The 12,729-nt window shown below is 39.2% G+C and overlaps 1 protein-coding gene across 1 annotated transcript in view; it reads left to right on the top strand.

Moving 5' to 3' along the window:
• The window catches only part of opn5 (opsin 5), a 57,772-nt gene extending 45,892 nt beyond the window's left edge, over positions 1 to 11,880 (top strand). Inside the window, exons 4-7 of the mRNA XM_053337257.1 lie at positions 2,571 to 2,741; positions 3,515 to 3,849; positions 4,001 to 4,245; positions 11,663 to 11,880. Coding sequence (XP_053193232.1) covers positions 2,571 to 2,741; positions 3,515 to 3,849; positions 4,001 to 4,245; positions 11,663 to 11,729 — 818 coding nt within the window. The 3' untranslated portion in view covers positions 11,730 to 11,880. The remainder of the gene's footprint in view (positions 1 to 2,570; positions 2,742 to 3,514; positions 3,850 to 4,000; positions 4,246 to 11,662) is intronic.
• Positions 11,881 to 12,729: the final 849 nt, after the last annotated feature.

Raw genomic sequence — 12,729 nt, 5'->3', positions numbered from 1 at the left:
TCTTGATATGACACTAATACTTAAAAAGTGGAATAATCCCCTGCAAGCTGTTTCAGTCAGATAATAGGAGTGTGCTGCTACTCCACAATCTTTTAGGGAGTGACAAACTTCTACGCTTGCAGGAAGGTGTCAAGGAAGGTCAGATCCTACATGGCTTCCAACATGAATTTGGTACATATTCTCCATTTAGAAATAATCCTTTCCACACCAGCTGTAAGACAGATAACAGTGATGGTAACCAAACAAGCCAAAGGGCAAACAAAACAAATGTCTGATTTGTAGAGCTGAAAGTTTTCTTTTCTGTTATTGCTGTGACTCAGATTGTGTACTGTAAATGCTATTAAGCCTTCAAACATGTGAGCAACCATGTGCAAGCATGAGTACATGCCCTGGTGGGTTTTCAGTGATTCCAAGAAAACATTTGGCTCATGGTCTCATGTAATCTTGCCTCAAGAGGTTTCGATGTTTATCTCTTTTATGCTGCTTGGACTTGGCATGCCTCTCGGCTCTTGGCCTGTCCAGCTCGCCAAGAACAAGGCCCACATCTGACACACACGACTGTCAGGAAGTCACTGAAGTAGGCAACAATAGACTCTTGTGTGTGCATGCTCGGTAACATATTATGTTTTGAGGAAGCCACAATTACGATTATTTTGTGTTTACATCATCAATGAGCTTACACTCTCATATGTCACTCTTCTTTCGGTTGCACAGTAATGAGACACTTGCCACAAGTTGTCACAAGAGCTGCCACATGTATTACTTCTTTTTAAACCTTTGAAATACCAGGAAATGAGAAAGGGTCTTTTGTCATCAGCACTAAAAGATGGGATTTTTCCGCCTGTTGCAATGAATTTAGTCTTAAGGCAAGGAGAGCAAGTTAACTTTGATATCATTTTAGTGGCCTATGGCTTGAGCACAGTAGTATGTAGTATACAGTATGCACAGTAACACTCAACCTTTCAGGACACATCAAACTTTTGTCTTTTATCATCAAAGTTCTTCCAAGCTGCAACAGAAATATACACTCATTTACCCGTTCATTACAACTCATTACAACTAATGCAGTCAAATACAACAGCCAACAATAAGTTCCACTTATACAAAGGTCGTAATGTTCAGGTCTTTTATTTTTTATTTATTTAATTTTTATTTAATCAGGCAGTCTCTTTGACATTAAGACCTGAAAACATGTACATACATACACAGTTTACCAGAAATGAATAAAAATCAGTTACAACAATCATAAAAAACATTAAATAAAAAAGCTTTAATATATCTGAGGTAAATGTAACACCATTTAAAAGGTTCAGAATACCTGAAAACATTTCTGCCAACATTAGTGTGAACAGCAGGGTATGTAAGGTTACTTTACACAAAGTTAGTGGATGGTAAATGGTAAACAGTTGTTACTAGTTACTAGATTTATATGAAAGAAGAGATGTAAGGTAGTTTGAAAGCAGCAGTGCTCTACAGATGTATAACATGAGATGTTTTTTGTCTTTTTCCTTTTCGCTGTAAGGAAGTCCAACTAACCTGGAGATACTGAGAACAATGATGAGTGCAAAATGTGTCATTTGATAGAATGTAATAGAATGTGATACACAGGGTTTAACTGCTGAAGTGTGGATGGGGCAGCATGACAAGAATATCTCCATAGGCAAGGACAGACATAAAGGTTGAATGCACAATAATAGACAACCTTCAAATCTATACAAGAGGGCTTGTTTGATTTCTGAGACTAATGTGTATTATCCTGTCTTATCCTTTTATGTCAACGATGATAGAAAACAAAAATGTACAAACTACAAACAAGTATGATATAATCTATAGCTTCTAATCTACAGCCCAAAATGACCATGGAATTGGATTATCCTGAATTAGTCTAGCTAATAGTAAGTGAGCATGTGTTTGGAGTTCTTTCATATATACTATGATCAAATCTTTATTTATTTATTAGTATAATGTATAAAATGAAATTAAATGTTGTTTTTTAGGAGATTGTTACATGTAATGGTTGCATTTGCTGCCTTGAGCTTACCTGTAGTTTTTTAGTGAACCCCTTTTTCTGTTTGTGATCTGAGATGGAAAATGTACATTTTCAGTAGGAAGCAATTAACTTGAGGCTGAAAACCACAAACAGGCTTGGAAAGTCAAAAACTAGATCAAAACAGAATAACACAATGATTGCTGATTTAGTAAATATAACTAATAAAGAATAATAAAATATTGGTACTAATTTCTTGTTCTCACCCCTTCTGCTCCTTACTTTCCTTCTCCCTCCCCGTCTCTGAAAACTCCTCCCTCCATATTATCACTGTCAACAAAACACTGTTCTTTCTTACTATTCCCTTTTATCCACTCCGTTTCCCACGTTTTCATTTAACTTTGTTTTTCTATATAATTTTCCCCCTTTCTCCATTTCCATCTGTTCCATCTGCCCTTCTTCCTTCTCTTCCTCTGTACTCCACCTTTCCATTCACCCTAATCCATTTTCTTTCATGTCTCTTCTTCCTTCTCTTAATCCTACTCCTCCTCCTGTCTTTCCTTCCTATTCCCCGTCCTTGCAGTGACAGGAAAGCCCTTTTTTATTGTATCTAGTTTCTCCCATCGCTGGTTGTTTGGCTGGGAGGGCTGTCAGTTCTACGGATGGGCAGGCTTCTTCTTTGGATGTGGCAGCCTCATCACAATGACCATGGTCAGCCTGGACAGGTACCTCAAGATCTGCCATCTGAGATATGGTAGGTCACAATATCATCTAACAGAACCTCTGTAACATTTCCATGCACACTCGTGCTGACAGACATTAGGCCACAGACATACAAATATGCATGAATTGGCTTTTTGATCGGAATAAAAATAAGTAACAGCATATGGAAGGTAAATAATAAAATCAGTTACTTACAAAAGATTACAAACTTGAATTAAATGACTCATTGAACTGAAATATAAACAATAATGTTACGACAGATAATGCACATATCATTGAGGATGAAACAATTTCGGGAGACATTTGTTGAAATGATGTTTTTTATATCAGTGCATTGCATGCTTAGGAGATATGCTGTCAACTCTCATAGTGGCCAACTCACTGGAGGAAATCATGCTGTATATCCATATACCGTCAATGTTTATAACAAAGTTTGACCAAATAAGTGCACAAAAAATGATTTCTGTTTGACTTTAATAATAGAATTCCACAAATACCCCTTCTAGATGAAAATCCTTCAAACCTTTCTCCTGAAATTGTTTTTAAAGTGTGACAGGACTCATTGCACATTGTCACTGCGAGTTATGTGAGCAGACATGTTGCCTTAAGTGGAAAAAAATACATGCTTTACTACTGCTTGATGCAGTGGTGTGATGTGTGACATCTGCCAGTGCTGGGTAATTATCACTGCAGTATGAGGCTGAGGCCACAGATAGAAAATAAGGTTAGAATTAGTGTTTAGATTGGGGGGGGGGGCTCTCTATATTGTCTCTCTCATCAATAGTCCATCTTTTTCACTCTTAGGTGCATGGCTTAAACGCCACCACGCCTTCCTGTGCATGGCTTTTGTGTGGATGTATGCAGCCTTCTGGGCCACCATGCCCCTGATTGGCTGGGGACACTACGCCCCAGAACCCTTTGGGACCTCCTGCACCCTGGACTGGTGGCTGGCACAGGCCTCCGTGTCTGGCCAGAGCTTTGTCATGGCCATCCTGTTCTTCTGTCTCATCTTCCCCACCGGCATCATAGTCTTCTCCTATGTCATGATCATCTTTAAGGTCAAGTCCTCCACAAAGGAGGTCTCACACTTTGATGCCCGCATCAATAACAGCCACAACCTTGAGATGAAACTCACAAAGGTGGGTGAGAGGTTTGAATGAAGGAAAATATTTTCTCGCTGCTCATACAGGAAGATTGTTAAAGCGATGATTTGGCGTAATTTCGACCTAGTCGAACCATGGCTTTAAGACCAAATCTGTGATCTGAATTTCCTTTTGTGTCCACTCCCAGGTGGCAATGCTGATCTGTGCAGGCTTCTTGATAGCCTGGATCCCTTATGCAGTGGTGTCAGTGGTGTCAGCATTTGGCGAGCCAGATTCAGTGCCCATCCCTGTGTCTGTTATTCCTACCCTTCTGGCCAAGTCTGCAGCAATGTACAACCCCATCATCTACCAGTTGGTGGACCTGAAAAACTCCTGTGCAAAATCCTCCTGTTTTAAGGTCCTGAAGAAGCCCAGGCATTTTAGAAAGTCAAGGTAATACTGAATGTATAATCCTTTTACCATGCTGTTTGTTGATTAAGGCAAGGCAAGGCAAGGCAGTTTTATTTATATAGCACATTTCATACACAATGGCAATTCAATGTGCTTTACATAAAACAGAAAAACATGTAAAACATACAATTAACCCCCACCCCCACCCCCCCACAATAAAAACAAAGTACAGAAAAATAGAAAGACATAAATAAAATGATTGCAGCATAAAATAATAAATTAGCTTTAAAATCATTAAAAGGACAAAGAGTGCAAATGAAAGATTAAAATGTAAAGTGCTTTAAAAGAGCTCAATCATAAGCACAGGAGAAGAGAAATGTTTTTAACCTGGATTTAAAAATGTTCACAGTTGGGGCTGATTTCAGTTCTGCTGGTAGTTTGTTCCAGTTGTGTGCAGCATAACAGCTAAAAGCTGCTTCTCCATGATTAGTTTGAACTCTGGGCTCAACTATCTGACCTGAGTCAGTAGATCTCAGAGCTCTACTGGGTTTATATTCTACTAACATGTCATTCATGTATTCTGGACCTAAACCATTCAGTGGTTTGTAGACCAGTAGCAGAACTTTAAAATCTATTCTATAGCTGACTGGGAGCCAGTGTAAAGACTTTAGAACTGACTGGGAGCCAGTGTAAAGACTTTAGAACTGACTGGGAGCCAGTGTAAAGACTTTAGAACTGACTGGGAGCCAGTGTAAAGACTTTAGAACTGACTGGGAGCCAGTGTAAAGACTTTAGAACTGACTGGGAGCCAGTGTAAAGACTTTAGAACTGACTGGGAGCCAGTGTAAAGACTTTAGAACTGACTGGGAGCCAGTGTAAAGACTTTAGAACTGGAGTAATGTGCTCTGATCTCTTTGTTCTGGTTCAAACTTGAGCTGCAGCTGTTTAATGCTTTTTTGTGGGAGTCCAGTCAGAAGACTGTTACAGTAGTCGAGTCTACTTGAGATGAAAGCATGAATCAACTTCTCCTGGTCTGTTTGAACCATAAAACCCTTCACTCTGGATATGTTCTTAAGCTGATAGAAGGCTGTTTTGGTGGCTGATTTGATGTGACTGCTGAAGGTCAGATCTGGGTCTATCAGCACGCCAAGGTTTCGGACTTGGTCCCTAGTTTTTAGAGAGAGTGACTCCAGATGTTTACTGACAGCAATCCTCTTCTCTTTATTGCCAAAAACAATGACCTCAGTTTTGTCCTGATTTAATTGAAGGAAATTTTGGTTCATCCAATTAGTTACTTGCTCTAAACAGTGACACAATGACTGTATTGGACTGTAGTCATCTGGGGACAGTGCCAGGTATATCTGTGTGTCATCTGCATAACTGTGATAGTCTACATTAGAGTTCTGCAGAATTTGACCCAAGGGCAGCATATATAGATAGACTGAACAGAAGGGGTCCAAGAACTGACCCCTGAGGAACTCCACATGTCATAGCCACTCGATCAGATTCATAACTTCCAATGGTCACAAAATAACTCCGCTCTTCCAAGTAGGACCTGAACCAGTCTAGGACTGTTCCGCTGAGTCCTGCCCAAGTTTGCAACCTGTTCAACAGTATACTGTGATCCACAGTGTCAAACGCAGCACTGAGATCCAACAGGACCAGAACTGACACCTTGCCTGAGTCATTGTTCAACCTTATGTCATTTAACACTCTAATTAATTGATTAATGCTACCCACACAGCAGAAGACTTTGAAAACATTTAGAAAAGACTCTAAAAGACTATCAGCTCACTAAAGACTAGTGTTTAGAGTTTTTAGTCTCAGACTAGTCTCAGACTAGATTTTACAAAGACTGTGAATCTTATAGGGTCACTATTTACAAGACTACAACTAGTTTATTTTAGGGTTTTTTTCCCATCACGCAATTTTTCCCATCATGCACAGCAGACATTTTACAAAAATGGAGGAGAAACAGCTGCTCTTGTCTGTGCAGTGGTTTATATCAAAGAGGCATAAAATATTTTTAAAATTCCCACCCCTTCATTCAAAAACAAAAACATTTTTTCAAATTGACAATGCAAAAAAGTGCTTGAACATGTTACTGCTTGGAAGTCCCTGAGTTGTTAAAGTAATATTAATTAATAATTGAAACAAAACAACTAAATGTTAATGTCTGATAGCTTTAACAAAATAACATACACATGTATGCTACACAAAAAGAGGTATTTTCTGTAAATAAAAGATAAATAATAATAATTCATTTTTGTAGTCAGTTTTACTTTTTCCATCATTAGGCTTCCATACAAACTATGTGCGCTAGATTCCCCTGCTGCTCTCCTCCGCTTCTACTGCTGACTGTGAGGTCTGAGCAGGTAGAAGCGGTGCGCCGCTGTTGAATGTACATAGAGGAAACACTGTATATATAGCTAATCTATTGGTTGTTGATCGTGTTACGTCACTGCGACTTGCGATAATATCAAACACGTTTGATATAATGGCAAGCCCAAGACTAGGGAAAGACTGGTATGAAACACAGTCGCAGACTGCAGATTACCACGTTAAATTTAACGATCGAGATGACGGGAGCGCGCTGAGACTCCAGTCTAACTCCAGTCCAGTACCAAAGACAGTCAGTCTTTAGTCTGGGACTGTGAAAATTGTTTGGTGTAAGCCCAGCATTAGTTGGGTAGTTGATTAATTAACTCTTAGCACTAATTGACACATTTCAAATGTTTTCAGTGTCATAACTTAGTCTTGCCATTTTAATTTTGCCATTTAATAGCACAAATTCAACAGTTGTCATGCTGTAATTACATTCTGCAGTATTTTTTTTACATTATGGGAATACCCACCCTGTTATATTGCAGTATTTAACATTCTTTCATCTACTGTTATAGATGAAAGATGCTCTGAACAGAAGGTTACGAGTGGAGATAACTATGCTAGATGTGTGTTAGCACCTTTTCAACTTGTCTTCACTCAGCAAACTCTCTTGCTATTGTAAACTTGTAGGGGGAAACAAAAGTAACCCAAGCCGACCAATCCAAACTCTTGCATGTCATCTCTATAGCAGCACATCAGCTAAGGTGTTAACCTATGGCATTGCTACAGAACAAGTATAACAGAAGCTTTATACCTTCCATCCAGGATATTGTTTGTTTATCCATGCACATACACATTTCAAGTGAATGCAGCCTTTTTATGGTGCAGAGTCACAACAATGTAACATGTTCCACACTACATACTAATTCTAAACAAGTTTTGGAAGTGGAGAAAATAATGTATACTCAGAACAGTGAGTATGCATCCTAAAACCTGACTGATTCATGAGTGTGCTACATGCTATTCTCCCATAGTGCAAATGGAAGTGCTCAAAGCTGCTAAAATCAAAACAAAGCAGCCCTCCCACCCCCAAAAAACAAAAAACAAAAAAAAAAGAACAAAAACAAACAAGAAAACCCAACACCCATAAAACTACATAGGAGTTACATTCTCCTCTTTCCATTCATTATACACATATCTGTGGTATTTTGGGAACCTTTGTAAATACGGGCAAAGAATACAATTTAAGAATTGCGTAGTACTTATCATAGCCTAACTTCTGATAACTTGACATATGGTGGCAGTGCCATAAGCCTGTAGATAAATGGAGCTGAAGTAATTGTAAAAGGAAAGCTATTTCAAAATGGCAATAAATGGGAATACAGTTTTTCCCTCAGTGAGCTGGAAAAGCAATTATCCGCAGACTTAAAGAAATGTTCAAAGGCATTTCTGACATATACTACTGTAACTGCTGAGGTGAAATTGCCAGAGGTCTATTGTTGTAATTGTTAGTTTAACAGAAGTGGCACTGTAGAAAAAATGCTTACTAGATATGTAAGAGTTGATGTAAGAGATGAACCTGTGATTAATCTTTCTCTTTACTCTTAACATGCCAGTGTAACTGTTGTTCAGTCTCCTTCAGTCTGCGTTGTGTTGTGTGAAGTATGGGCTGACACTCTTGGACTTTTGACAGTTTATTACCTGAATACAGCATGAAAATCCACTCAGTCACATAGGCACAGCTCATGGGCTCAATCCTCTCATACTGGCATATTGCACTGACATAAATACATACACAACAAATCCACTTGCTGAATTCCACTTGCACACACCAGCATCCAGAAAAAAAAAATCTGACCACGTAGACAATACATCAGGTACTAAACATGAGTACAAACCAGAACAACAATCAGCAAAAGCAACAGAGGAAGCCAACTCTATTAGAGGAGAAAGAGGCTGGCCAAAGCCCCTTAACCATCCCCCGTAAACATGCCTGTTACATGTCTAATACACAATATGACTACACAATCTCTCATCAATAATCAACACTTGGGGACCTAAGTATCAGAAAACTTGTCCCTCATTGACACTGTACGTGAGCCTAAACCCAGCCATGTAGGAGTTAAAAAAAAACAAAGAAAAAACAAATGTACATCTCGATAAATTTGTAACATCTGTCATACATGTAATAACATACAGTACCAAGCAGCAAGAAAGGTGCTCGCTCCCATCCATATCACTTAACAAAATAAAACAACACTCAACTGAGAAACTATTTGGACCTTAGTTCACTGTCCTGAACTACAATAAACCACCTATCAAAATGTCTTCATCCTTTGGTCCATTATCTCAATAAGTCTAGTCACAGGCCTAAGCAACCTCCCTGTACTAGACCTGATGCTGCAAGATGGTTCCACTGGTGGAACTGGAGCAGCATTGTGTAGGGTGGGAATGTGGTCATTTGACCCAGCAACATCAGCCAGGGCAGCGCAAGAACTGTCACCCTGAGCAGATACCACATTACCTAACTCTGAGTCCGGCTGCTGAGGATCATGAGATTGAAATCCCACCGAAACAGGTCAAGGGAGTGGACCACCCTCACTACCAGGTAGGTCAGAGACACCAGTAACTGGAGCTCCCCGGACCTTGCGATTGTATAGTTCAGTGTGTCTTTTCAACTGTTTGGAAGCTGAAGCTTGTGCAGTCTCAATATGTTCCTTCAGACTCCGTCTCAGAAACTGAACATACTGCACATGGCAGCAAAGGCCGCACTCTGTTTTTGGGGCCCCCCTGTGACAAGCACTCTGGTCTGCCATAGCGTGGTCTGAAATGAAGAGAAACCACAAAAACTACTATATCTACAGAAGATATGGTCCTTCCTCACTCAGTGTGGCCCATGATTAATAATTGTTAATTTCACAGGCGTTGGGAAAGTAGAACATTTGACCAATTATACTGTCCACCGATAAAGGGGGGCTCCCTCAAAATGCAATAGGCCTCGAGCCAAGACATTTTGGTCTTGCCAGGTGTACTCCACAACTGGACCGAGAGAATCATGTACTCCAGGCAAGATGGGAAACAAATTATATTTTTTCCAGAATTCAAAGGGAAACCTATTTATTTTGTGTGCCTAGAAACACGGTCATAAAGGATTTCAACTTGAGTCGCCACTACAGAACAATGCACAAAGACAAATATGATATGAACACCAGAGCTGCCAGAACCACTATCAATGCTGACCTCAAAGGAAAAATACACCAACAGCAGCCTTTTTACCAAAGTCACGACTACAAAGCTTGCTAAAGCAAAGAAGCCCTTGTAAAAAGGTCAACAGTGAAGTGATATGCAGTGAAGATGGTTAAAGCTTTTGGAGATGATAACATGGCTAAGAACTTTGAAATGGTCGCAAAGATTTTTTATAATTCAGAGTCATGTTTAAGACAAGTCATGCATGACGGCAAGTACTTCTCCTTAGTGTAGGATGAGAGTACAATTGTCAAGGATGTTAACTCACGTCTCATTTACACAAGAATCGTTCGAATTGCAAAAGGAGTTATTGAAATTGGTGTCTTTGCATGACACTAGCAAGGGCAAAGATATTTTCAATGCCATTAAAACTACAGTCTGTAACTATTCTATTTTTGACGGCGCAGTTTCTAAATTGCATCTAGCTCAACAGAGCAGATTGAACCAGACAGGAAGTCAGACACAGAATCAGCATAAAACTTCTGGTCCCCTGCCAAAATGAGACAACCTGTGCAGCCTCCCAATCGTATTTCAGCAACAAACACGAATAAAACTGACAGATAAGGAGACCATTTGTCTACGTAGCCTACTGACCAACACCAACAAAATAGGGCCATTTAGTTGTGCTGCTACTACAGTAATTACGATAGCCTAAAGCCACTCGTTCAGATTTGATTGGTTCCACAGGAGAGGAGCCTGATAACTGAAGGCTCTTCCTCCTGTTCTACTTTTAGAGATACTAGGAACCACAAGTAGACCTGCATGCTGGGAGCGCAGTCTTCTAGTAGGTACATAAGGTACTATCAGCTCTTTAAGATATGATGGAGCCTGACCATTAAGAGTTTTGAAGGTGAGGAGAAGGATTTTGAATTCTATTCTGAATTTTACAGGAAGCCAATGCAGTGAAGCCAAGATGGGAGTAATATGATCTCTCTTTCTAGTTTTTGTCAGAACACAAGCAGCTGCATTCTGGACCAGCTGGAGAGTCTTTAGAGACTTGTTAGGACAGTCTGATAATAATGATAACGTTTGTGTTTCTTTGTAGTCATTCAATGTGAAGGTGTTTACTGTGAATGGGTCTCATCCTTGTGTGAAGTTTGATTGAAAACATATGGAAGGAAACTGACAACACTGACTAATTTGAATTGTCAGGAGAGAAACCTGGCTTTTCACAACTACAAAAGGTTGTGGCTATTAGTACTTAATCTGGCATGATTCATATAAACAGTTAAGTCAAAGAGTCTAGTTTAGTTTGAGCTGTGATATTCCTCCCTGCATTATTTTTAACTGATCTGCTGAACAAAGAGCTCGACATATATCCAGATGCTTTTGTGTCATGCAGTGATAATTGTCTGTGTATCCAAACAAATGACATTAGGATTCTGCCTTTGACCTTGTTTTTCTTCTCCACCTCATTAAATCATGGCTTTCATATGTGTGTTTGTACATATGTGCATTTCTTTTATAGTACTTTAATTATACTACTTGGAATTATTGTTATAAAGTACTTAAAATGTGATATAAATAGCCTTCTGGTTATCCATCTAAGAAAAGATATTACATTTTGGCTTTCAAAAACATCATACTGCAAATGTGAACACAAACCATTTATTAAAATGTAATGTTGCATTTAGTAGCCTTCAAAAAGTCACACATTAAACCAAAAACAGTTTAGTGGACTAAAAATTGTTAAAATGTTTCAATGTTTCACCTTTGCAAATTAGACAGATGTATAAACTGCAGGTAGTAGCTTGTGAAGTTAGATGATAATGATAGATGAGAGGACAATTGAGCTATATCAGACATGGCTATTGTTATTGTGTGTATTACTATTTATATGGAGGACTATTTGTCTTAATAACTGTTTCTTATTTACATGTTCCTGCAGGTTCTACACTATCTCGGGCTCGTTAAAGGACACACCACCAGCCAAAGACGCTCACATAGAGATGTGAGACAGACATTTAGACTGTGTGACCCTCTTACCTCTACTATTTGGACGGTATGCCTTGTTCCCTGCCCTCTGTGCCCTACACTTACCCAATCACACGCTGCCTGTCATCTGCTCTGACATCATCAACCGCTCACCTTTGTTGCCAATGGTTCCTGAGTCTCGCTGTTTGTTTGCACCCACGCTGGACCTCTGTGTGCTTCCTGCAGCTTCTCACCTCTTCTTCCTTGGAAACACATCTTTCCCACAAGGTTTTCCTCAATCTGTGGAGTAGCGTTGTCTTAACAGTGGTTACAACATACAAGTGATGTGTTGTGTAAGCGTCTCGACTTTACTTTTTAGTATTACTGACAAACTCTGTATGTTGATGCTTTTGTTGTTGTTTTTTTTAAACATGTGTTACTAATTCAATCAGTGTTGTTCTCATAATATGACTCAAGTCAGGTTTGAAAGCTGAAGAAGTTTCCAACCAAAGTCAAGTTACATCTAAAGCTATAATCTTTTTCACAAATACAAATCTTGAAAAAGCGTGAAATTGCTATATATGTTACATTTATTTTTGAAATGTTTCTAAACATGAATTGAAAATTAAAACAGAAAAAAAAACCTGACATAAGCTTTGTCAAATCAGGTTTGGGTGTTACTGTCAAAGCTAAAAGATGTATTTTTCCTGTTTGTACAGGCTGTTTCGTACTCCTACACCCTTGGCTTGTACAGAGCAAATATTCCAAAAGGCACTGAATCATGTCGCTTATCTTCTCATTAGCTGTTAAACTTCACACAAGGAGGTGAATGTCACTCTAATGGGTGAAACAGAGTCATTGACTTTACAACAACAGGGTATTGTCGCACTGATTAAAAGCTTTTTTTGTTCCTGAGATGAAAGTTCACAAGTGAGCTACACAGCTAAAAGTTAAACCCTGTCCAAAACACACACACACACACACACACACACACACACACACACACACACACACACACACACACACACACACACACACACA

This window comes from Scomber japonicus, chromosome 17, assembly GCF_027409825.1.
Source record: "Scomber japonicus isolate fScoJap1 chromosome 17, fScoJap1.pri, whole genome shotgun sequence".
Lineage (NCBI taxonomy): Eukaryota > Metazoa > Chordata > Actinopteri > Scombriformes > Scombridae > Scomber > Scomber japonicus.
This window is presented reverse-complemented; position numbering and strand designations above follow the sequence as displayed.